The following is a 25,724-nucleotide window of genomic DNA, read 5'->3' as shown; positions in this document are numbered from 1 at the left end:
TAAAACTAAAATAATTTATTTATTTATTTAAAAATAAATGGTCTTTTGAAAGAAATGAAAGAATATAAAAAAAATTTTTTATTTTATTTTCTGACAATTAAATATTCATATTAAATTATTTTAAAAAATCAATAAATTTAAGTTTGATTGTCCAAATTTAAATTGGAAATATATTGAATTTTATTTTTTAATTTTACACAATATGTTAAATAAAATAGACTGAATTAACAGATTAATGAGGATTCAAGAGAAAAATGGCTCATTTATGAAGATAATGAATTTAATACTTTTAGAAATATTTTGAAGTAGGTAATTGTATTTTAACTTTTATTTTAATTTATTTAAAATTTTATTTAAAACTAATAAATTATATGTTTATAAATTAAATTAAATAAAAATTTAATAAATATTTTAATATAATATTTATTGTAAATTATATATTTATATATTTAGTAACTAACTATCTAACTACTATAATAATTTCTTTATTCTTAATTTAATTGTTTCACTTTATAAAATATTTTTTCTTTTTATTTTATTAGAAATGGATTTTATCTTATTTTTAAGAATTTTTTAAATAGCTTTTCATTTAGCTTTAAAAAAGACAGTATTTAATCAATTTATTAGTTCCCTTGAATGGTTGGTGAGAATAGTTTTTAATTTATAATGAATTCTTTTTTTTAATATTTTTTATGATTGTCTTATTTAAGTTTGCTATATCTACTTTACTTTGTGACTTGTTAAAGAGTTAAAAATAAATCTAATTAGATCTATCGATTAAAAACAATAAGAAATACGATTTATTTGATAATTTATTTAATTAAATATCAAAAATATCTTATTATTTTATTTGTTTTTCTTTGTTACTTAGATTTATTTGTTTTCAAAATGAAAAAAGTTAGCACAATTGAAGAAGCTTCAAAAATTTCTAATAAGGCTCAAATAACTGACGTAGTCTTTAAGGGTCAAAAAATAAGTATGTTTGATTTCAGTGCTTTTAGCAAGGTTTAAAGAATAGATTGCAGTGATAACTAAATTGATGACATTTCAGTAAAAATAAATTTATTTATTAATAATTGCGATGATTAAAAAATTATTTAACATAAATAAGTCTTTAGCAAAGCTTAAAGAAATGACAAATGTCAATTTTAGCAAGAACTCAATTACTAAAATGCCTGAATTTGTCTCAGTATAATAATTGGTCGTTTTAAATCTTGGTTACAATTAAGTAGAAATTTAATTTTTATCACAATATAAAAAATTATTATCAAAATGTAAATAAAAGATCAAACAAATCGAAGGATTAGATAAGCTTGTAAATTTAAAGGCATTGATTTTAAATAATAACGAAATTACTTCTATTACAGGAATATCTAAATTGGCTAATTTGAATACTTTAAGTAATTTATTTGCTTTAAATTATATGAAAGTTCACAAATAAAACATATTTTTTTAAAACTAATAAATAGTTCTATCAAATAACAAGATTAAAAAAATAGAAAATCTTATTCATCCTTAATTAGAAAAAGTTAATCTTTCTCATAATTAGATTAAGGTAGATTAGTTTTTTATAAAAGTGTTAAAATATTCACATACATTTTCATAAAAAGGCAATTGAAGGATTCGAAAAGCTTTAACAACTTAAGGAAGTTAAATTAAATGAAAATCAAATCAAAGAAATCCCTGAAAATGCGTTTTAAAACAACAGCAAGCTTCGTATTCTTGATCTTGGAAAGAATCTTATTTCGAAATAAGAGTAAATAAATAAATATTCATTATAAATTAAACTATTGATAATATTTTTTGAATTAAAAAGAAACTTAGAAGGTTTGCAATAATTAAAATGTTTGTCTAACTTTAGTTTATTGAGTAATCCTATCTTAGAAAATATTACTCCTGAAGAAATCCATGAAATAGTTCCATCTCTCGAAATATTTAACAATAAAAAATTGGTAGAAAAGGTTACTCAAGTAGAAAAAAGAGGTCATTTAACTAAGGAAGAAAAAATTAAAAAGAAATTTGAAAAGAGACATGAAAAGAGATAGCAACTTGGGCTTCCAGAACCTGAATAAAAGTAGGGAGCTGATGAAACTGTTAAAAAATAAAAAGGAAATGATGGTAAAGAATATAAAAAGGACTTTAAGAAGGACTTTAAAAAGAATACAAATGACTCTAAAGGATACATGAAAAAGAATTCTTAAATTGATGAATAAGAAGAACTCAAAAAAATATCTTAAAAGTATTTCAAATAAGATAATGAAGATGAACCTCAAAAACCTCTATTTAAACATGAGCAATTAAGCAAAAAAGAAGCCAAAATCTAAGAAAAGCACTAAGAAAAAATAAGAAAGAATAGCAACTAATCATTTAAAAATGAAGATGAAGAAAATGACGAAAACGAGCTAGACGATCTTGAAAATCTCCAAAAATAAATACAAAAAGCATAAAAAAATCAAGAGAAAAAGAACTTTAAAAATGTAAGAAAATATATTTAATAGAAAATATTTTAAATCAAATATATAAAATAGGACAAAAAAGAAGGTCAAGAAGGATAACATAAAAAGAAGACAGCTATTCAAAAAATTGAATTCAACTCAGCAGCTATTAAAAAGCAATCACATATCAAGTAATATTCTCATGTCTAGAAGAAAGAATAAAAGAAGAAAGAAAAGTTAAAATAAGCATTAGGATTTGATGACGGTAATAAAAAGGCATCAACATGGGATGATTGATTTCTATCTTGAAAATCAAAAAATTAAATTGTTTCACTTGATAAACAAATAAAATTATAAATATTATTGTACAAAAAATGTATATCATTATTTATAAATGCAATAAAAATTGTTATAAGTAGGTATTCAATTTACAAGAAATAAGTTTAATTTTTACTAATTAATTAAATTAAATTTTGGAAAAATTAAAAACTATTTATTAATTAATTTGTTAAGTTTACAATATAAATTTATATAATTTTAGTTTGTTTTTATTAAAAATTAAATATTTTTATTACCAATATTTAATAATATAACTTTTAGAAAATTAAATTTCAATATAATTAAGAAATTTTTTAGATAGATCAATCAAAACATTCTTTATTTTTTTTTATACTTTTCATATTTAAATCTTATCATGTTTTAATGCGTTAATTCTATTTAAGAAGATTTTTTTATGAAATAATTATCTATATCACATTTATCCTATTTTGCTTTTCTCATTTATTAAATATTTGTAATAATTTATTGAATCAGAGCTATTAATAAATATAAAGGTTGCAATCCAATAACTATAAATATAGTGATTAGAAATGATTAGCAAACTGTATCTAAATTATCTACAAAGCTACTGCTAAATTCATTCTTTTAGATATAAAAGTTTATAATTAAATATTATATATAGAATACTAACCAAACAAAACTATTTATTATAGAATATAGGTTAGTTAACATTGATAGAAAGGGCCTATAATAAATGAAAATGATTAATTCTATAGATGTAATTGTTATAGATAATATCAAAGCAATTAACCAAAAAGAGCTCAGTTAAATAATTACCGTTGGAAATAATATATTTTCCAAGAAGAAACAAACATAATAAACATTTCTTCTTATCTTACAATCAAAAATAGCACCATTTAATAATTTTTCTCTATTTATCTCATCAAAACTAAGATTATCATAATCTTTCTTTTTAATTTTATTTAACACCTAAATTTACTAAGAAAACAAAATTATAGAGAGATAAGCCAGTAAGATTACCAAAATGACTTTTTATAATAATAATCCAATAGACTCACTAATAAGAAAAAAAGATTTTATTTATTGATTAATACCTACTACAAGCATAGTAATTACCAGTTAACAGAATTAGATAATAATGTTGCTGATTAATCTTTGATAGACGATCTTTGATTTTTACTGGATTGTATTTTGGTCATTTAACTTTTCTACAAGCAAATAAAATGAAATAAAGACAAATAAACAGATTCCAAAAACGAATAAGGTATGTCCACATGATTATAATATGTTAAATGAAAGGTTGACAAGTTTATATCTAGAATCTTAAAATTAAGTGTCACTTTGATCCAATATGCTTTCATAAGCATTTAGGTATTTATATTACATGGATGGAAATGAAGATTTAAATTCAATAAACACTTTAGATATTTAAGCAGGTAATTTTGTATTTATAAGGATATGATAGCTAACTTTTTAAGAATTTAAGCCGGTAGCAACTAAACTAAAGCTTGATGATGATATCATAGATAGAATTATGCTTGAAGTTATAGAGCTTGCAAAAGAAATTTAACCTCCTGTTTGAAAATATTATTAGGTCTATTCAATCTTCTAATTACTGAAGTAATTTGAATGATAAGTATCATATTATTACTCGCAAAAGCTTTAAAAGAGTTAAGAGTTTTCAGTGCAACTTAAGCATTGATTCTTATTTTCTCCAAAGCATGTTTAGCAAGTTTGATCACAAGGTAGGCATTATATATTTTTTTTAAAATAACCTTTACTTGTTAAGCAAGTACGGCAAGTGTTATCTGTAAATAAATATTTCTAATCAGGACAAGTTAAGCAGTCAGTGATCAAAGAGCCTTTACATGTTTTGCATCCAGGATTGCAAGGAATGCATTTAGTATTTCTAATAAAGAAACCATCTTAAGTATTACAATATTAACAAGAATAATCTGGTAATAAAAATTTCCCAACTGGGCATGTTAGGCAATCATTAGGTAGAGGTCCTGAACAACTTGAGCATTTACCAAAGCATTTATTGCATTTTATACCATCTATAAAGTATCCATTAAAGGTATCGCAATCTTAGCAAGATCGATCTGATTGTAAATATTTCCCTAAAGGACAAGTTAAACAGTCGGTAGGTAGAGGGCCTTTGCAACTTTAGCATAGAGCATTACATTTTAAACATTTCATTCCACTTATAAAGAATCCATTTTTTGTATTGCAATTTTAGCAAGAGTTATCTGCAAACAAGTATTCACCTTTCGGGTATGTTAGGCAATTAGTAGGTAGAGGTCCTTGGCAATTATAGCATTGAGGATTACATTACAAGCACTTAAGCCCATCTATATAGAACCTATTTAAGGTGTCACAGTTATTACAAGAGTTATCTGCGAACATATATTTACCTGAGGGGCATGTGAGGCAATCAGTTGGTTGATTTCCTTTACAACTTTAACATTTAGGATTGCACGTCTAACAAGAATTATCTTAAAAAAGATATTTACCAGTTTAACAAGCTAAACAATTAGTTGATAAAGGACCTTTACAAGTCAAGCAACCAGCATCGCATTTTAAGCACTGCTTGCAAATCATAGTCTAAGGGTCTATTAAAAAAAATATTGTTTAGTATTAAATAAGAAAAATTAATCTGGCAGTTAATACATTGGGCTAATAAAATAAAAATATTTTTATGTACAAATTCAATAATAATTTAATCTTAGTACTTCCACTAACAAAAGTATTAGAAGGGCAACTTGCTAAGCACTAATTCTAATACAAAAAAACTCCAGCATTACATGTTTGACAATTATTATTAGATCCTTTTAATGTTATTTAATAAAAAATATGTTTAATTTTGCAAAATAATTAAAACAAATTTACCTCCAAAACAAGTCAAGCAACTTGAATCACATTTTTAACATTTAGTACCATCACTGTAATAATTTGTAGCAGGACAATTACTTACACAGGTCCAACCACCATTATTATATAGTAATTTTCCAGGTGGGCAAGTAATACAATCAGTATTATCTAATAATTAATTAATTTGTTTATTTATCGATTTCAATATAAAAACTAAAGAAATTTACTTGGGCCACCACAAGTAGCACAAGAAGCATCACAATCATGACATTCTCTATTTTAATCTATGTATGTAGTTGTTGGACAAGTTACATAACAAGATCCTTTGTATAAATAGTGTGTGATATCACATTACAAGCATGCTGTTGGATTGCACGATATACACCATTAACTACACTTTAGTTTGAAATAAAAATGAGTTTTTATTGGCATTTAATAATAATAATTTTGATTTTTACTTGGATTAAAATTACAAATAAATTTCTCAGACCATAAGATTTTTATGATGAATTTAAAGAAAGTGTGGCCTTTATTTCTAAATTAAGAGTAGGACTTGTATGTATTGCAGTTTTGTCTACATAAAAAACCAAATCCATAAATTTTTCTAATCCGCACAATTTATCTATAGTAATGGCTTCATTTACCATGAAATTGGAAGCCTATTAACCATCATAATTAATGTAAATGTATTCTTTATCCCAATTATCTATAGCTACGAATGTAAAACCAACTCTTATTTAAGAATGAGGAGGCCTAAAAATGTTTAAATTAAAAATTAAAAATATCATTATTAATATAAATAAAATTTTATTTTTACAGTTAAGTAAAAGTTCTTTTAAATGATGCATTACTTGCAGCTAACATATAGCCACCAATATAATAAACTCCATTACAGACAGATGTATAAGCTCCAGAACTTGTTACTGTACCGTATCCGTTTCCTTCTAAACCAGTAACTGTTAGTCCACCAGCAGCGATTTCACTTTCAGAAACAAAAGTTTAAAATAGAGCTTTAAGTAGATACATCCCATCTAAAATAAGAATAGTTAATTTTTTGGATAATTTTTTTTAAAAATTACTTGATGGCAGTATATCTTAGCAAACATTTCCTTATTTAATAGTATAAGTAGGGCAGGTAGCTACGCATTAATTATATAGTAAATAAAAACCAGATTTGCAAGAAGTGCATGATTTTGTTGTATTGTCACACGTAGCACAAACAGATGCATCACAATAATCTTAAACACATATTAATAAAGTAGGTTCTCCTCTTGATCCAGAAGGACAGGTAGGTACACAAGATGTTTAGTAAGCAAAACCTGTTGTACATTAACATTAACCATTATTAGCAACAGCTCCTGTTATACATGTGAGACATTAATTCTGTATTATAAAAATTATAAAGTTGAATTTAATAGTAATTTATTTTATTTATGTTATCAATAAGTTATATATAATTTTAGCATGATTTTGCCACATTTCTCAAAGAGTAAAAATTTAAAGTTAAAGGATAGCAATTAGAAAGAAATATTATAAAATACAATCAATTACTAGGAAAATAAATATATTAGTTAATTCCTTATACTAAAAAAATTTTTATTTTCAAATTAATAATATTTTTTGAGCTTTTATTTTTAAGAAAAGAAATATTAAGCTCATTCAGCATGAAAGATATTCCTAATTTTTTTTTGTAATTTGATTTTTTTAGGTATTTTTTATAAAAAAAAAATTTTGTTTAATTTTATTTAACCCTTAAAATTAAATAAAATAATTTATGGTTTAAAATTTTAATTAAATTATATTTTATATTTTATAAATGCTGCATATGTTTATTAATATTTAAATGAAATTAGATCTATATTAGAATTTAATTATTTTATATTAAAATGTACATTTGCAGGTCCAGAGCAAGTTTAGCATCCAGGATAACAAGTATCTATTTCAATATATAGCTCACTTAATGCAAATCCTCCTGTTGATGCATAAGTAGAAATAGATGATTAAAATGCTAAGGTAAATGTATTTGCTGAATGAGTAATATTTTTATAAAATTAATAAAGGTAATCATATTTTGTTAGGCAAAGTATTTTTCCAAGATTTTAATTGGCTGCTTTTTGATATTAACCCTACATAGTTCCATCCATAAACACTTAGATGTTATCACTAGCTGCAAAATTCCTTATTGTGTAGATATTTACTCTTACAGACAAACTCGAATGTGGTTAAGTAATGGTGTAAGTCTTTTGAATGTTTTAGTTATTCATTTTATCAATAATACCATACATCAACTATTTGTTTCTGTTAACATAATCTAATGATGTACATTTAATTGTGAGACTAGGCCATCCTTAGATAGAGGATGCAGTCATTTCTAACTGAAATTCATCACTTATTAATAAACCATCTATATAAAATGCTAATTTTAGTATAATTTTTACAAAATAAATTACCAGAATAAATATCCCGCAGGAAAAAAAAGATGATTAGTAGAATTTAAAGTTGAATTTTCATTTTGTCTAAGTAATTCTTAAATCTAAAGTAATTTCAGAAAATTAAATTAATTATCCTTTTTATTCGAACTTTTGTTCTATTTCTATTAACACAAATAAAATGTAAATTATCAATTTGTATTAATAAAAAAAGTATCTTTATAAAAATAGTCGATAAATATACACAAAATATTAACCACTGAATTATAAAAAAATGTATAAATAAACTTTGATGTTTTAAGCTGATTTCGTATTATTCGTATTAAAAAATTAATTTTTTGTTGTTAAAAGTCTATTCCTAATAAATCAATTAAAGCCTATTTAATCTTTACATTGTTTTTAGCAAGCCTCTAAAAAAATATAAAATTCATAGTAAAGCAAATAAAAATCATTTATTAAAATAAAAAATATAATTTAATATCATTTTAATAGCTAAACATCTAAAATCAATTTGATTTATTTAATATAAAATATTAATAAAATAAGCTAAATTTTATGAATTGAATGTTAAATTATTAAAATATGAATTTAAACAATTTGACACAATAAAGTAATATTGAAATATTTATTAAGATTTTTCTATTTTAGATGGAATCTTATTTAATATAAATTTAAATAATACAAAATATTCCCTTTACTTTAATTAAATAAATTATCTTTTAATTGGTTCGATTTAATTATATCCACAAATAAATTTAAAATTTTGACTAAATAAACTAATTTAGTTAATAGAAAACCTCAATTATTCTGACTATTATTAGTCTAAATTTAAATCAGAGTTATTAAATTCCTCAGAACCTCTTTAATTTATGTGAATTGCAAATTATGAGATAAGAGGGAATATAGTTAATTACTTTTAATAATTAATGTCTATTGATAATTTAATTTCATATTTATCTAATTTACAATTATATGATTAATTACCTGCTTCTTAAATTTTCATGAATTGCAAAGAAGTTAATATTATCAATAGATTATGAGAAAAGTACAATTATGATCTGTAATGTATAGATATTAATAATAGGATCTATATTCTGTAATTTTGATTATTTCTAATACACACTTTTTCAAAATTAATTATTATAAAAAATGTTTAAAATAATACAACAGCCACAAACCTTAATTTATTTATTACCAAATCTATTATTTAATCAGTAAATGCTAAGGCTATTCAAGTTTATATTATCTATAAAAAAAGAAATATATTTAATTTACCATTTTTTTCTTATTTTTTATTTTCTATCAAAAAAAAAAAATTTAAAATGTGTTTTAGTCAAAATTATGATTGAAATAGATTTGGATATAACAATTATCATTTCCAACTCCTTTTACCAATAGGTAATTTTATTTTGATAAAATGTTAGAAAAATAATTTATATTAATTGATAGAAGTGTACTTAAGTAATATTAAGAATTTTAACAATTATTGCTTGTAAGTGCTATCTTATATAATCAATAATTTTTAAGGGTAAATTATATATTAATATAAATTTTAAACTAATTAATATAAGGTAATTTGCTTAATTTGTAGTTTATTTAATAAAAAATTCATTTTTTTTAGTTTTAAAAAATATTTTACAGTTAAAAACTTCTTACTTTTATATTGTCTAAAAGGAAATTAAAGCAAGTTTGAATTTAACTAAGTATGGTTGTTTGACTGGCATTAAGAGTTTAATTTATAAATTATTTAATTTCTTAGTTTATATGAAGCTTTTTAATATATGCTAACTACTGATATTCTAAAGAAATATTTTACTAGTATTTCATGTGTGAATAATTTTATGAATATCAATAAAACATTTTAAATTTTTTATAATTCGAGGAATTTTTGTAAATTAATATAATTTCATCAAAAAATAATTAGAGCTATTCTTGCATAATAATTTTGTGGATAAGAAAAATATAATTAGTAGAACAATAAATATTGTTTTATAAATAAAGAAAATTTAAAAGAAATAAATAAAAAATATGTCTTTAAGCAGTTTAGAATCTGATGGAAGAAAAAAAATAAAAAATTGTTTAATTTAAGATTTAATTTGCTTTTTAATGAAGAAATCTATATTTTTATATCAAACATTTAATCTTGAATTAATTTTTTTTAACTGAAAATAAAAAATTTCTTTTTTGATAGGCTCACTTAAAATCAGAAAATTTAATAAAAAAATATTTTTCAACAAAAATTCATTTTTTAAATAAAAAAATTCGTATTTGTTGTATATTTTGATAATCATAAGAAAAATATAAATTAATTTTTGAAAATATTAAAAACTATTTATTAATGAATTTGTTAAGATGACAATATAAATTTATTTAATTTTAGTTTATTTTTATTACTAAATTAAATATTTTTATTATATTTTTGTTACTAATCTTTATTAAGATTACTTTTTTGAAAATTAAATTTCAATATAATTAAGAAATTTTTTAAATTAATCATAACATGCTTTATTTTTTTTAATTATATTTATATTTTTTATATTTAAATCTTATCATGTTTTTTTGAGTTAATTCTATTTAGGAAGATTCTTTTATGTAATAATTATCTATATCATTTTTATCCTATTTCATTTTTCTCATTTATTAAATAATAGTTATAATTTCGAGGATCAGGTTTATTAATATATATAAAGGTTACAATGCAATAACTATAAATAAAGTGATTAGAAACGATTAGCAAATTGTATCTAAATTATTTATAAAGCTACTGCTAAACTCATTCTTTTAGATATAGAAGTTTATAATTGAGTATTATATGTAGAGTGCTAACCATATAAAACTGTTTAATATGGAATATATGTTCGTTAACACTGATATAAAGGGCCTATAATAAATAAATATGATTAATTCTATAGAAGTAATTGTTATAGATATTACCCAAGCACTTAACCACTAAGAGCTCAGTTAAATAATAACTGTTGGAAATAATATATATTCGAAGAAGAATGAAATAAAATAAACATTTCTTCTTATCTTACAATCAAAAATAGCACCATTTAATAATTTTTCTCTATTTATCTTATCAAAGCTAAGTTTATCATAATCTTTCCTCTTAAATTTGTTTAACATCTAAATTTACTATTAAAACAAAAATATAGAAAGAGAGGCGAGTAGGATTACCAATAGGACTTTTGTTAATATTAATCCAATAGACTCACTTACTAGAAAAAAAGATTTTATTTATTGATTAATACCTACTACAAACATAGTAATTACCAGTTAAAAGAATTAGATAATAATGTTGCTGATTAGTCTTTCGTAGATAGCCCTTGAATTTTACTGTATTTTATTTTGGTCATTTAATTTTTCTACAAGAAAATAAAATATAATATAGACAAATAAACAGATTGCAAAAATGAATAAGGTATGTCCACATGACTATAAAATGTTAAATGAAAGGTTGACAAGTTTGTATCTAGAATCTTAAAATTAAGTATCACTTTGATCCAATATGCTTTCATAAGCATTTAGGTATTTATATTGCATTGATGGGAATTAAGATTTAAATTGAATAAGCACTTTATATATTTAAGCAGGTAATTTTGTATCGATAAGGATATGAAAACTAACTTTTTAAGAATTAAGACCATTAGCAACTAAGCTAAAGCTTGATGATGATATCGTAGTCAAAAGTATGCTTGAAATTATAGTGCTTGCAAATGAAACTTATATTCCTGTTTGAAATTGTTATGAGGTCTATTTTATCTTCTAATCATTGAAGTAATTTGAATGATAAGTATCGTATTATTACTCACAAAGATTTTAAAACAGTTAAGAGTTTTCATTGCAGCTTAAACATTGATTCTTATTTTCTCCAAAGCAAGTTTAGCAAGCTTTATCACAAGGAAGGCACTATATATTTTTTTTAAAATAACCTTTACTTGTTAAGCAAGTACGGCAAGTGTTATCTGTAAATAAATACTTCTAATCAGGACAAGTTAAGCAGTCAGTGATCAAAGGGCCTTTGCATGTTTTACACCCAGGATTGCAAGGAATACATTTAGTATTTCTAATAAAGAAACCATCTTAAGTATTACAATATTAACAAGAATAATCTGGTAATAAAAATTTCCCAACTGGGCATGTTAGGCAATCATTAGGTAGAGGTCCTGAACAACTTGAGCATTTACCAAAGCATTTAATGCACTTCATACCATCTATAAAGTATCCATTAAAGGTATCGCAATCTTAGCAAGATCGATCTGATTGTAAATATTTCCCTAAAGGACAAGTTAAACAGTCGGTAGGTAGAGGGCCTTTGCAACTTTAGCATAGAGCATTACATTTTAAACACTTCATTCCACTTATAAAGAATCCATTTTTTGTATTGCAATTTTAGCAAGAGTTATCTGCAAACAAGTATTTACCTTTCGGGCATGTTAGACAATCAGTCTCTAGTGGTCCTTAGCAATTTGAGCATTAAGCATTACATTTTAAGCATTTTATACCACTTATAAAGTATCCATTTAATATATTACAAAATTAGCAAGAATTATCTGGAAATAAATATTTATCTTTAGGACAAGATGTGCAATTTGTATGAAGGGATCCTAAACAATTTGAACATTAAGGATGGCATTTTATGCATAAATTATCTTTGATAAAAAATCCATTTAGAGTATCACAATTTGAGCAGGATTTATCAATAAATAAATATTTGCCTGCAGGGCATGTAAGGCAATTAGTAGGTAGAGGTCCTTGGCAATTATAGCATTGAGGATTACATTACAAGCACTTAAGCCCATCTATATAGAACTTATTTAAGGTGTCACATTTATTACAAGAGTTATCTGCAAACATGTATTTACCTGAGGGGCATGTAAGGCAATCAGTTGGTTGATTTCCTTTACAGCTTTAACATTGAGAATTACACTATTTACAATTAATACCGTCTATGAAATATCGATTATTAGTGTCACAATTATTGCATGATTTATTTTCAAATAAATAAAGACCTGTTTTGCAAGTTAAGCAATTATTATATGAAGATCCATCACAGGTTTAACAATTTGCACTACATAGAACACATTTTTAACCTTGTATAAAATATCCGTTTGTATCACATGACTAGCATGAATTATCTGGATGCAGATATAATCCATCAATACAGGTTAGACAATTATTTAAATTAGGACCATTACATGTTTTGCAGCTAGAACTGCATTAAGAGCATTAATTACCATTTTAATAATAGTTACTTTTACAAATACATTATGATCCTTATTGAATTTATCCAGATTAATCACAAGTTAAGCAAGAATTATCTTAAAAAAGATATTTACCAGTTTAACATGTTAAACAATTAGTTGATAAAGGACCGTTACAAGTCAAGCAACCAGCATTGCATTTTAAGCACTACCCTTAACTTACATAATAGCCAGTTTAGCAAATGCATGATTTGCTATCAGCGGATTGAGTAAACCCATAAGAGCAAGTACAAGAGTTTGCTTAAGGTGAATAAACAGCATTTGAGTCACAATAGCATTTATTTTTAGAATTATCAAGATATGAAAAGGAAGGGCAATTAGAGTTACTACATGTAAAATCTAATTGAATATGTTAACCTGATACGCAATTAAAGTTCATTGCATCTCGGATATCTAGGAGATAATTTGCTGATTTATCTTTATTCAAAAATATTGTATAACCTTGCTAGAAATTTAAATTGTAAAAGGGTTCGTTAACTAGTAAGTATTCATGGTTTTAAGTGACGGTTTTTTCATAACCTATTACTGAATTGGTTTACGGAGCGTAAGCTATATTCCAAACATATCCTTTGCTTGGATACATTATATTTTAATATTATATTATAGTCTACGAATTTGTATTATCTTCAAAACTACTAAAACCCCTATTTATCATTTGTAAGTTTGTAACATCAAATACTTCATATTTAATATATAAACTACTTTTTTTATCAAGAATCCTAGTAAAAATTAGCTATTTTCTGTTGGACTCAAAAACTTTTGTTAATATCAAATTTGTTTTATCAGAACCAACAAAATAACTGTATTTGCATGAAAATGTCTAAGTATCAACTGCTAAATTAGCTATGCAAAATGTTGAGTAGTCAAGAAGAAATAAATCATAATTTAGATCAATCAATTTATAAATTGTATAAGGCAAAGAAACAAACTTTGTAAATATATTTCCTTTGTAACATAGGACATAAGGATATAGCATAATATAATCTTAGGTCATGTCTAATTAGCTGTAAGATTAACTTGCTTTTGATGCTTATAATTAAGCTATTGATTATTCGTAAAAAAAAATCTTGGGATTTGAACAAATATAAAAGTAGTATGACCCATATTTTCTGATCATATTAACTTATGTGCATTAACTGTTCAAAATAACAGAATTTATCTATAAATAATCAGGTTTCTAGCTAGTAAGTTTAGTTAAATCTATAATTTAGAAATTTAGATTGTTTTATGTATAGAAGTTGAGAAAATTATTTTATTCAATGAAATACAAAGACTAAGCTAAATCTTAAAACCCATTCAAGATATATGTTTATGTTATAGATCCAGACAAGTCATAAGTGCTATATCTCCATTTATCTTCAGGGAGCTTTTTATAAACTATTGCAGATTATTCTTAAATCTAATAGACATTCCCATCTACTTAAATGGGTAATATGTCTGGATCTGCTGTTACAGTAAGAATTAAATTTAGAATTGTTAAAAAATAAAAAAACTTGGCTGATTAACAAGTTTCTGTCATTATTATTTTCTTTTTCTCTTCAATTTTAGATTATTTTTTGAAAAAATTTCTTTTATAGCAAATTAAATTAGAAATTTTATATTTCTGAAGGAAATACAAATTATTTTTGCTAAATATTAATAAATATTTGTTTGTATTCATCTCTTGATTATACTAGATGAGGAATATGGATGAATAGAAAATAATTAAAAATTTTTCAGAATAAATACGAAATTCAATTTATATATTTGAACAAATGTAATAAGTGTAAACTGTTGTAAACAATACTATCCATAATTTGATTTAAATATAATTATTGATTTAATAATTTCTTTTACAAAATATTTATGGAGGGAGTGTAGAATTTTATTTTATTAAGATTTGATTAACTTTAGAAACCAATTACTCAATTCATATTTTTATTGTGATTGCAATTTTTGCTTTTAAAATCCCCACCAAATAATAAGCACAAATGAAATTATTTGATAAAAGCAATTCAGTATATAATCTTTATTGACGTCAATCATTTTTTAACTTTTCAATAAAAAGCTGTAAACATACAAATAAGTAAAAACCAATAAAAAAATAACTTCCTTTTAAATTTATGTTTGTCCAAAAAAACTTCTATTATAATTCTTGCTCATTTTATATGAATTCATCTTGAACTTAAGGATAATTTTTAATTTATTGTATAGATTTCACAAATTTGCTCATTTTAATAAAAAATTTACAATTTGTACAAAATTTACTAATTTATATTTACTTTTTTTTATTAATCATCATAAAAAAGATACTATTTATCAGAATGAAAAGTAGTAATTTTTTAAGTAATAACATCAATAATTAAATTTAAATAACTATTTATATGTATAAAATTTTATTTTATTATAGAAACCTTTAGTATTTGTCTATCTTTAAGAATTACAATTAATTATTGGTTCATTAAACTTATAAGAGTTTAAAATTAATTAATAAAAAAGAAATTATGAAATTTAACATTTAAATCCAAGATGAAATATCAAAAAAAAAACTTATTAGTTATAATAATTTACTATTAATTTGTTTCTTATTTCAAATCAAAAATAAAAATTGTCATTTTGTATTAATTTTTGATATTTCAATAAAAAAGAATTTTCTCATTTAAATATAATTTATAGATGCTTAAAATTTTCAAATATTTTGGTAAGTGAATAGTGTCTTCAAGCAAAGAGGTAATTAATTAATTTTATTTGATATAAAGATAATTCAATTGAACTAAAGATAGATAGTGATTTCTTAGCATTTAACAATAATAATTTCAACCTATTAAAGACTTCAATTACTAATTAAAATACAAAACAAACAAAAAATATTCAAAAGTAAGTATTCTCTGTTTACATAAAATTAATATTTATATTGGCTAAAAATTGGCATAAAAATAATATTAATTTCTAGGAAAAATTAAAAATTATAAAGTTAAATAAAAATAAGTATTATATAAATGTCAATTAGGTAATTCTTTTATTTTTGTTTAATTGTTATTTGAGTAAAAATTTATATCAAATAGTATTACCATGAATAACAAAATGCAATAAATTTTTATTAGTTAAATTTCATTTACACAATAGTAGGTTTTTAATTTAAATTTCAATTAATTAGTTTTTATTCTAATTTTTTCAAAAAATTAAAGGACCAACATTTTTTATTAGTAGAGCTTTTTAAATTAACCCTCCACCATAAAAGATAAAAAGAATTCAAATAACCAAAAAACTGAAATGTTTTTTTTGATCTTTTGTTAGTTTTATAATTATCTATAAAACTCATTTTAGCTTAAGTTGTGAAATAATAATTATATTAATTAAGAATATCTTACTTGTTTTAGTATTTATGAATGATAAATTTGTTTTCAATCAAAACATATAATTTAAAAAAGGAAAGCTTAACCATATAATAAATATTTTACTTATGGTAAATAATCATAATCAGAAATAAATAGCATTTTTAAAAGAATTATTAATAATTTAGAAAATTCTTGACTTCAAAAGATAAAATTTAAAAGATTTGATTATAATGTAAAATGATAAAAAAATAGATTTAATAAACTACTCTTAGGTTTTTAACAATAATAATACATTTAATAATATAATTCATGAATTTGTTTATTTTATTTTAAAATTACAATAATAATGCATTTATTATTTTATTTTTAATAAATTAAAATGTTAAAACAAAAAAAACTTTACAATTAAAACAATAAAATTTAATGAATTAGAAAAATAAATTACTCAACATTGTAAAAATAAATATAAATATTTTGATGAAAATAAAATAATTGCTAATATTTATTATTTTTGAAAGATATCACTAAATAAATCCAATTAAGATGAGAAATAAATATCTAATTTCTAATTTTTAAAAAATACATTCTTCTTTTTATTTTGTCAGAAAAAATAAATGGATTTGAGTAGGTAGATTGAATAAATTTTAATCTAAAGTAAAGAATAAGAAAAGAGAGTTTTTTAAGGGAATAAATAATATTTTTATTTAAGTTTGCTAAAAATTAAATTAGATGATTGTCATTATAATTCTTTAAGTAGCAATAAATATACAACAACATAATCATAATAGATAGCTAATTAATTGATGAATGAATGATAATAGTCAAATAAAATATTTAAAGGAAGAGAAGAAATATATATGACTATCATGCAAACAAGATATATAAAAATGAATTATTAATTAATTAACTAATAATCAATCAATTTAATCAAATTAACATTAATAGTTTTGTTATAGTAAAATAATTAAAAAAAGTTAAATAACCTTTAATTGTTTTTTAATAAAGAGGTAGGTAGGTTTAAGTAAATAATTAGATAGCATGCAGCAAAATTCTAATTTTAAAGATGAAAAATTAGAAGACTAAATTCAGCAAAAAGAAAATAAGGTGATACAAAAGCTCCAATATAATTAAAGCCTAGTCTAAGTAGAAACTCTACTACATAGTTAAGTATCTAACTAGCAATCAGATGAAAAGATTATGAGCTTAAACATAAAAATTTCTCCTCAAAATACAATATCTTTTAATTCGATTTTACCAAACGACTCTTTACTTAGTTTGCTTTTAAGGCCAAATGTCACAATATTGGAAATATTCACACATGCAGATTTTGTTTAAACATTAGAATAATCTAACAATTCGCTAATTGAGAAGTATAGCAACTTTTCATATTTTAAGTGATTCTGAATTGATGTTTTTAGTTTTAAACTCATTAATGCTTTTGCCGAAGATTATGAGGAATATATATTAACTAATTACAAATTCACAAACAATTTAAATAGGATAAAATATTTTATTTAATTATCTTTTCTATTTTATTTTAATTAGAATATGTGCTCATATGAAGGAAATCATAGACTTTATAAAGGTAGAAGATTAGTCTAAGGATGAACGAAATTCAGCTAATAAAACTTGTCAATCAGAATATGTTAACTATTTCTTGTAATCATTAATTACTAATTTAAGTCAAGCATAGCAATTATCGTTAAAAAAGCTCATTTCATTTTACAAAATAAACATCTTATTTAAAAAAATCTAGCCAATAAAGTTAAAAGTGCCAAAATAAACAAAAAATTAATTTAAAAAAAGGTTGTCTCACCATGCAGCCGATGTTATTAGCTCTGATTAAAAGGAAATCTCCTACATGTTTTTCCCACCAAAAGATAAAGTTGCAAAAAATAAAGGGGCAGAAACCTTTTATAATTTGTATTCATATAAAGATTAACTGCTGGTACATGCAACATCTGCTAATGAGAGTGACAATTCTTATCCTTCTCCTATTTTAAATTCTTTCAGTGAATAAGGAAATAAGTATATTAAATAATCAAGCTTTTTAGAAGATGTGTCAGTAGAACCAAACATTTAGAAGCGAAATTATTAAAAATCTCAATAATACTTATAAACATTAAATTTATCATCATCTCAACAAAGCAATTTGTAACTATTGTGTGATGGGGATGATGAAGAAAAACATTAAGTTGATTTCCTTTTGTATTTCTTGAGTCTGTTATTTGATTTTAAAACAACTTCAAACTCTATTTCTATTTCCTACTTCTACTAAGTCTTCCTTAATTTCTTCAACAGAAACATGAAAGAAGTACACATTTTAGTTTTAAATTTCTAAAAGTTATATTTTTTTCTTTATAAATATAGATGGAATATTACATATTTGAGAAAATTCCTTCGTTCTGTGATCGACTAGTTTGTATGGTAGACGACCAAACAATAATGGATTTAATTTTACTTATTATAAATTAACCTAAATAGTTATTTGAGGTAGATGCACCGAGTCAAAGTGCTCTGCCTAAAGATCTTCTTTAAGAAAAGAAGTAAGATGAAGAAGAAATTAGAATTTAATTTCATTTTCAAAAAAAATGCGAATTGATTGAAGGGATTTTTGATAATTTATAAAATAATTTTTAAAACTAATAAATAATAAAAAATTCTGGCAATAATATTAGTACTAATGCAGATGCTTCTTCTGCTTTGCCTGAGTCATAAAATATAGATGAAAAATAGAAGCAGAAATCTGAAAGCATCTGCTAAGAATAGAATTTAGAGTAAGATATTTTATTTTGGAAGATGAAAAATAGTAGCATGATAATTTGTGAAATCCTTGACCATTTTTAAGATATCAATAGAGGCGAGGATTTAGGTTTTTATATATTAAATTACCATTCATAAAAAGTATTTTAGTCACTTTCAAGCAATGTAAATAAATGATTAAAAACTGAATGTTTTCTTTAAGAAAATTCATTTTTATAGAATATAGATGAAATTAGCTTCAATAGTGATGTTGCTTAGCATCTTCTCGCTTTTCTCTAGAATGAGGACATTTAATTTCGCATAGAATTTGGTATTTAATTACAATTTTTATGAATAGCCCTAATTATTAATCAAAAATTAGAAACAATTAAAGGAAATAAAATCGTGGAGAAGTATTTCAAAGAATCCATTATCTCAATAAAAAGAGAATTGAATTTAGCACAAGTAAGCTTAAGATTACGAATTAATAATTAAAATAAAAATAATTTTATTTGAAACATAAACAATTTTATTATTCTAAAAGTAAAAAAAAATTGATTCATTTGATGGGCAGTTTGGTGAAAAAATTGCAATGTTTTAAGCTCATAGACTAAAGCTAATTAAATTAATAGAACTTGCTTTCTCATTTAAAATAAAGGAAGTTGTTTAGGAAATATTTGACTAAGAGATACTATAAATTATAATTGTAAAAATTTTTAGAGTGATTAATTAATAATTTACAAAATTATTTATTTATTTATATGGATTTTTATTCTTAATTTGTTTTAATTTTATTTCTTAAAAAAAGGTCTTATTTTTTTAGTATGAGTGGAACAATCAACTTCATTTAAATGTCTTACATTTGTTTGAAACTATTATTGAAGTTGCTTAACAAAATGATAACCCTTCTTGGATATTTTATGTAAATATTATTTATTTTTTTTGGATTTAAAGTGACAATTATAATTAAAAAGATTATCAAAAGAGTTAAACTAGTGAATTATATTATTTCAAATTCAGAAGTCACTACTAGGAGAATTACTAACCCTGTAACTCATGTAACAAAAGTAATACAAAAATCATATATTGGGCACTTGAAGAAACTAGCAGAAAGTGTTGTTAAATGTATTGAATAAAACAGTCACTATGAATGTTGGATAGAGGATTGTAATTTTTAAAAATTTTGAGTAAAATTTATTTTAAATTTAAATTTATTAAGAAAATAAATGGGCAGACTTAAATAAAATGGTCTAAGTACAGTAGAAAATATTGAAAGGAAAATTAGGAGAGGAAGAATAACCTAGCAAATAAAAATTTTAATTGAATTGTAATGCTAAATAATCACTTCTCAACAGAAGAAAATAGCTTATTGAAGGTAAAAAGGAATCAGAAAAATAAAACAATACTGGTAATTCTTCAAAAAATTAAGATGTCTTTTAGCGTTTGAATAGTCCTATCAAAAAAACTATAACGCTTTAAGTAGGAACTCCTAAATAAGTAAATTAAATTATTTTTCAATCATTTAATACTAATTTGAACATTTAAAATTGTTTTCAAAAACAATTAATTGTTTAAGATTATAATGATTTTATTATTTTTTAATTAAAATAAACTAAAAGAAACCAAACTAAGTGGATGAGGAAGAACGAGGAGAATCAGTAAGTTCTCTTTAATCAAAGAAAGAACAATAGCAATAAGTACTTTAGAAGTTATAACTTGATTCACCTATGCTAAAAAGTAAAAATCATACTCCCAAACTTGGAAGCAGTAGCAGTTTGTTAAGCTCACAGTCTTTAGGAATACGTACTCCAAAGACTCCTGTTTTATCAACCCCGACTAGAGCAATTTAAAATGCTCCTGCAACACCAAATATGAAGAAGATATTTCTTAGTTCACCAATGAAAAAACCAGATAATTAATTAAAGAGTTTAGAAATGTTAGATTAAATAAAACTAAGTAATGATGAAAATATCTAAAATAACAATGAAAAAAGAGGAAGGAAAAAAAATAGAAACTGGAATACCAATGTCGATGAATATAGTAATGAGGATGAATTGGACAGCTTAAATAGCAGTAACAGTAGTGTTTCATCAGCTGATTCCTAAAAGAGTAGATCTTCATCAAATGGGAACTCAGAAAAAAATTATGGATGGAAATTCAAACCTAAAGAGTTTCATACATATTTGTTGAAAGATTTAGATCAAATTACTTTTGAAGATTAAAGCTAAGTTCTTACTCAAAAACACTCGATAAAGATTAATGAAGTAGGGTTTTCATTTTTAAATAAAAAAGAAAAGAAACTTTTTGATTGGAATTAAAAAGCAGAAGATGAAGAGGAAGAACTAAAGTAAATGCAGAGATAAGAAGAATGTTTTAAAGAATTACTTTAAGATTCTGTAAAGTAACCAAGTATTCATAATTTATTTAATTTAGAAGCAGCAGCAGCTATTCAATAGAAAAGAGAATTTTTTAGCAGTATGATCAATTTTTCCTATTAAAACCTTGAAAGTAGCAAAAACTCTGCGTGCTCTTCACCAAACAAAAGCAATCAAACTCCTAAAATAATTTAAGAAAATTATAAAAAGAATTCTATTGATGAAATATCATCTCCAAGAGTTCTTAAAGAAAGCCCTTATTAGACAAGTAAAGCAGAAAATACTATTTATCGATCTCCAAATCTTCGCAAAAGGAGTTTTAATGATTCTCCCTGCATAGAAGTTAACAAATAATATTTTGGGTACTTGGTTAGAGATAAAATTAGGAAATTTTCATATGACACTTAAGTGGATCCTAAAATTAAGTAAGTTTAAACACAAGCAGCTAGCTAAGTAAAATCTTGTCCTCAAAGTCAAGCCCATTAGAAATTATCCCTATTTAGTGATGAAATTAATAAAAAGAAAAGTAATTTGATATCTTTCCTTAATATGAAAGAAATATAGAGAAGTAGAGAATCAAGACATTCTTTTGATTTAAATTTTCTTTAAATAAATGGCTAAATAAAATCTAACAAAAGCTCAATATATAAAAACGATCTTGTAAAAAGTGTTGACAGCTTAAGTTATTAAAAAAAAAATTAAGTAAACTCAAAACTAATAAAACAAGTGAGAGATAATTTGGATAATAGCGATGATAGCTAGAGCTTATAAAAGAGCAGAGAGTGTTTAAGCGATGAGAAGTTATCATTAAAAAATTTAGAAAAGGCAAATATAGGATGCTTTCAATCAGAAATCAGTTCTGAAGATGAAAAAGTTTAACAAAGGACATAATTTCTTGGACGTAAGTAAGTAAAAAAGAAAAGTACATTTTATTAATAGATGAAAGAAATCAAAATCATGGACTTGAGTAATTTAGCAAATCAAAAAATTGAAGAAGAATTATAGTTGGGTAGCAATCAATTAATGAGTGATGAACCTCACAATAACGTTAAGTCTATGTTCAGCAAGAAAAACATATTCAGCTAGTAAAGCTCAGAAGAAAAAATTCTCAATAAAAGTAATTAAATGATTTATTTTTCAATTATAAAAATTTTTTTTAAGAAATAAAAACTAAAGTGCATAACATGAATATAGAAAACTAAGATAAAGAATCCTATGGGGATTTAGAAGATACTTCACCACTAATAAAAAGATCAACTACTACCAAATTAAATATAGGGTCAGAAAAAAAAGTTTTATCAAATAAAAGCAATAAATCTCATAAATCATAGGTTAATGAATAAAATAACATATCATCCCAAACATCAATTTAAGATAGATTGGAAGGTATTCATAAAGATGATCATCAAGAAATCAGCCTATTAAAAGCAAACGAAGATGTTATATTTTTAAATTTGATTTCTGGAGATGAAGAAATAGCCTAAAAAAATGGAAATTGGTAAATCACTATTGCAAACACGATTATGCAAAAAAGCCAAAGAATGCAAAAGTCATTTTTTAGCAAAAATTCAAATTCCCAATTAAACAGTCCAAATATACAAAAAAGTGATGAATAATCATAATATTTTATGTTCAATAGCGAAAATAACTAGCAAAGGCTAAGTTCATCTTCTTCCTCATATATATCTCTATCAATACAAAATAATAAATCCGAACTAGGCTCTAATTTTTGTAGCAATTTACAACAAGATAATAAGTCTGAAATAGCTTTTGAAAAAATACCTAGATCTAACTCAAATACAAATATAGTTGCTAATTACTCAAATGAAAAAGAGGATTTAGGAGATCCAAATGAAGAAGACTTAATTTTAAAAATATTATTAAAATAACAAAATAATCACAACAGCAGTCTCTCTATTGCTTAAACATTACGAAACTCTGATTAATTATCAAGTATATCAAACATAAACAATAATATCTCTTAATAAGAATAAAAAAATTCTTAATCTCATTAATGAATCTGTGAATTATTAATAAAAAAATAAATAATAACTTAAATTTCAAACAAATTTAACTAAAACAATATAAATAAATAAATAATTTTAACAACGCTACTCAATAACATGTAAATTAAATTAATTTAAAAACTAAATAATAACTATTAATAATAAAATAAATAAATAACTACTAAATAACTAATAAAATTGTTAATAAATTTAATTACTTTCAAATAAATAATAGGTTAAATTTAAAATTAAATTATTTCATCAAATCCACCAAAATATATGTTAAATGCCTTAATATAATTTCTTAAAATTATATTACTTGCTGTAATTTTGCATCAATCAACCTTAGCTTAATCTATCTAGTATAAAATTATAAATTTAAAAACTAATTAAAAAATTTTATATTATGTTTTTTTACGTAAAAGACTAAGTTAAAATGAAAAAATATTATATATTATTTCAAAGATTCAAAAAAAGTGATTTATTAAATTTAAATTAAGAAATTGAATTAATTCATTGAAAATTAATTAAATTAACAAAAAAAGTATAAAATTATTAAAATTATTATATCAATATAAAAAATATCTTGTCCATTCAAATAATTTTTAAATTATTTATAAAATTTCACTTTTAGTTTTTAGTTATGATTCTTAAAAATTTATTTAAAAGAAAACCAATTTTATACTCCTTACCTTTTTTAATTTCTTACCCTTAGTTTAGTAATTACGCTAAAACTTAATAGAAACATTAGAATTAAGAAGAATAATTAAAGAATTTATGGGATGGTGATGATGAATTTTAGAAGGAATGGTATAGCAAAGGTAACTAGTATTGGTAAACTTGCGAAAGTAATTACGATGGAGTGATGGGAGGCTATGGACATTTGAATGATTTAGATATTAAATTTAGTAGATATTTCTTATAATAGCTTTAAGAGAAATTTCCTTAATTGAGTTAAAATTTCAACAGAGCGCTAGACTGTGGAGCTGGAATTGGGAGAGTTACTAAAGAATTACTTATGAATGTATTTTAAAAAGTTGATCTGCTAGAATAATGTGATAAATACATTTTTGAAGCTAAGAATTAGCTGAAATAGTATCCAAACGTTGAAGATTTTTATTAAATGGGTTTATAAGAATTTTAATTTTAAAAGCAGTATGATTGTATTTGGATTTAATGGGTTTCAAATTAAATAAAAGATGATGATTATGTCAGATTTTTATAAAAATGCTCAAACTCACTAAGCTAAGATGGATTTATTATTGTAAAAGAAAATATCAGTGAAGAAGGGTTTATTCTTGACTCTTAAGATTATTCTATTACTAGATCTGATTCTATGTACAAACAGCTATTCAGTAAAGCAAATTTAGATATTATTCTAGAAAAGAAATAACCTGAATTTCCTGATGAGTTATTTGATGTTAAAATGTATGCATTAAAAAGAATTTCTGAAAATAAAAATAGTATCTAATAGTGAAAAAATTGTGTAGCCTTATGATAATTACATTTATATTACCTTAAATTCTAATGGCTAATTAATTGTTCTAATTTAAATATTATTTTTAATATAAAATAAATACTAAAAACAAATAGTTTTATATTAGTTTTTATAGTTTGTTTATACTTTTGTCTTACTTTTAACAAAATGTTCAAATTATTAAAATATTTAATTTTATTTTAAATTGAGTTTATATAAAAATTTATTAATGATTGTTTTCTTATTTATTTTTGAGTAAACATTTTTCTAAATTAAAGTAATATAAAATTTTCTAAACCCCCATTTTAATCTAACATTTGTATTGAAACTATTTAAAAATTTTAAATTATTTTTAAAGTTAATAATTAATTAGTTTGAAATAATTTTTGTATATACAAGACTGGAAATTAAATTAAATTATATTTTAATTTTTAGTATTTAAATTTGTTTCATAAATATTTTTATTTATTTATTTTAATGTTTTTTTGCTTTGATTTTTAATTTTCAA

The 25,724-nt window shown here is 22.8% G+C and overlaps 5 protein-coding genes across 5 annotated transcripts; 3 read left to right on the top strand and 2 right to left on the bottom strand. All coding sequences in view use genetic code 6, as the record gives it.

The window, feature by feature from the left end:
- Positions 1-888: 888 nt before the first annotated feature.
- TTHERM_00309940 (protein phosphatase 1 regulatory subunit-like protein) lies at positions 889-2,732 on the top strand (the record flags this gene model as incomplete). The annotated part of the gene is made up of 7 exons (XM_001021070.2): positions 889-1,050; positions 1,112-1,228; positions 1,286-1,400; positions 1,470-1,555; positions 1,611-1,756; positions 1,817-2,477; positions 2,529-2,732. 7 exons carry the CDS (start codon positions 889-891, stop codon positions 2,730-2,732), a joined length of 1,491 nt encoding a protein of 496 aa, XP_001021070.2.
- A 940-nt stretch (positions 2,733-3,672) lies between these two features.
- Positions 3,673-7,975, bottom strand: TTHERM_00309930 (zinc finger lsd1 subclass family protein; the record flags this gene model as incomplete). The annotated part of the gene is made up of 9 exons (XM_001021069.2): positions 3,673-3,704; positions 3,830-5,347; positions 5,468-5,563; positions 5,625-5,774; positions 5,834-6,002; positions 6,065-6,359; positions 6,424-6,637; positions 6,686-6,989; positions 7,499-7,975. The coding sequence occupies 9 exons, from the start codon at positions 7,973-7,975 to the stop codon at positions 3,673-3,675; spliced, it is 3,255 nt and encodes a 1,084-aa protein (XP_001021069.2).
- A 3,412-nt stretch (positions 7,976-11,387) lies between these two features.
- TTHERM_00309920 (hypothetical protein) lies at positions 11,388-14,818 on the bottom strand (the record flags this gene model as incomplete). Its single annotated transcript, XM_001021068.2, has 2 exons — positions 11,388-11,400; positions 11,472-14,818. The coding sequence occupies 2 exons, from the start codon at positions 14,816-14,818 to the stop codon at positions 11,388-11,390; spliced, it is 3,360 nt and encodes a 1,119-aa protein (XP_001021068.2).
- Positions 14,819-17,654: 2,836 nt separating this feature from the next.
- On the top strand, positions 17,655-23,751 carry TTHERM_00309910 (hypothetical protein; the record flags this gene model as incomplete). The annotated part of the gene is made up of 12 exons (XM_001021067.3): positions 17,655-17,986; positions 18,162-18,275; positions 18,423-18,930; positions 18,987-19,544; positions 19,599-19,689; positions 19,741-19,823; positions 19,903-20,064; positions 20,167-20,280; positions 20,333-20,525; positions 20,578-20,855; positions 20,978-22,850; positions 22,895-23,751. 12 exons carry the CDS (start codon positions 17,655-17,657, stop codon positions 23,749-23,751), a joined length of 5,163 nt encoding a protein of 1,720 aa, XP_001021067.2.
- A 631-nt stretch (positions 23,752-24,382) lies between these two features.
- On the top strand, positions 24,383-25,216 carry TTHERM_000309909 (AdoMet-dependent proline di-methyltransferase; the record flags this gene model as incomplete). Its single annotated transcript, XM_012798868.1, has 1 exon — positions 24,383-25,216. The coding sequence occupies one exon, from the start codon at positions 24,383-24,385 to the stop codon at positions 25,214-25,216; it is 834 nt and encodes a 277-aa protein (XP_012654322.1).
- Between the last annotated feature and the right edge of the window lie 508 nt (positions 25,217-25,724).

This window comes from Tetrahymena thermophila, assembly GCF_000189635.1.
Source record: "Tetrahymena thermophila SB210 genomic scaffold scf_8254551, whole genome shotgun sequence".
Classification (NCBI taxonomy): domain Eukaryota; phylum Ciliophora; class Oligohymenophorea; order Hymenostomatida; family Tetrahymenidae; genus Tetrahymena; species Tetrahymena thermophila.
The sequence above is the reverse complement of the archived record's forward strand: the minus strand, read 5'-3'. Positions and strand labels throughout refer to the sequence as shown.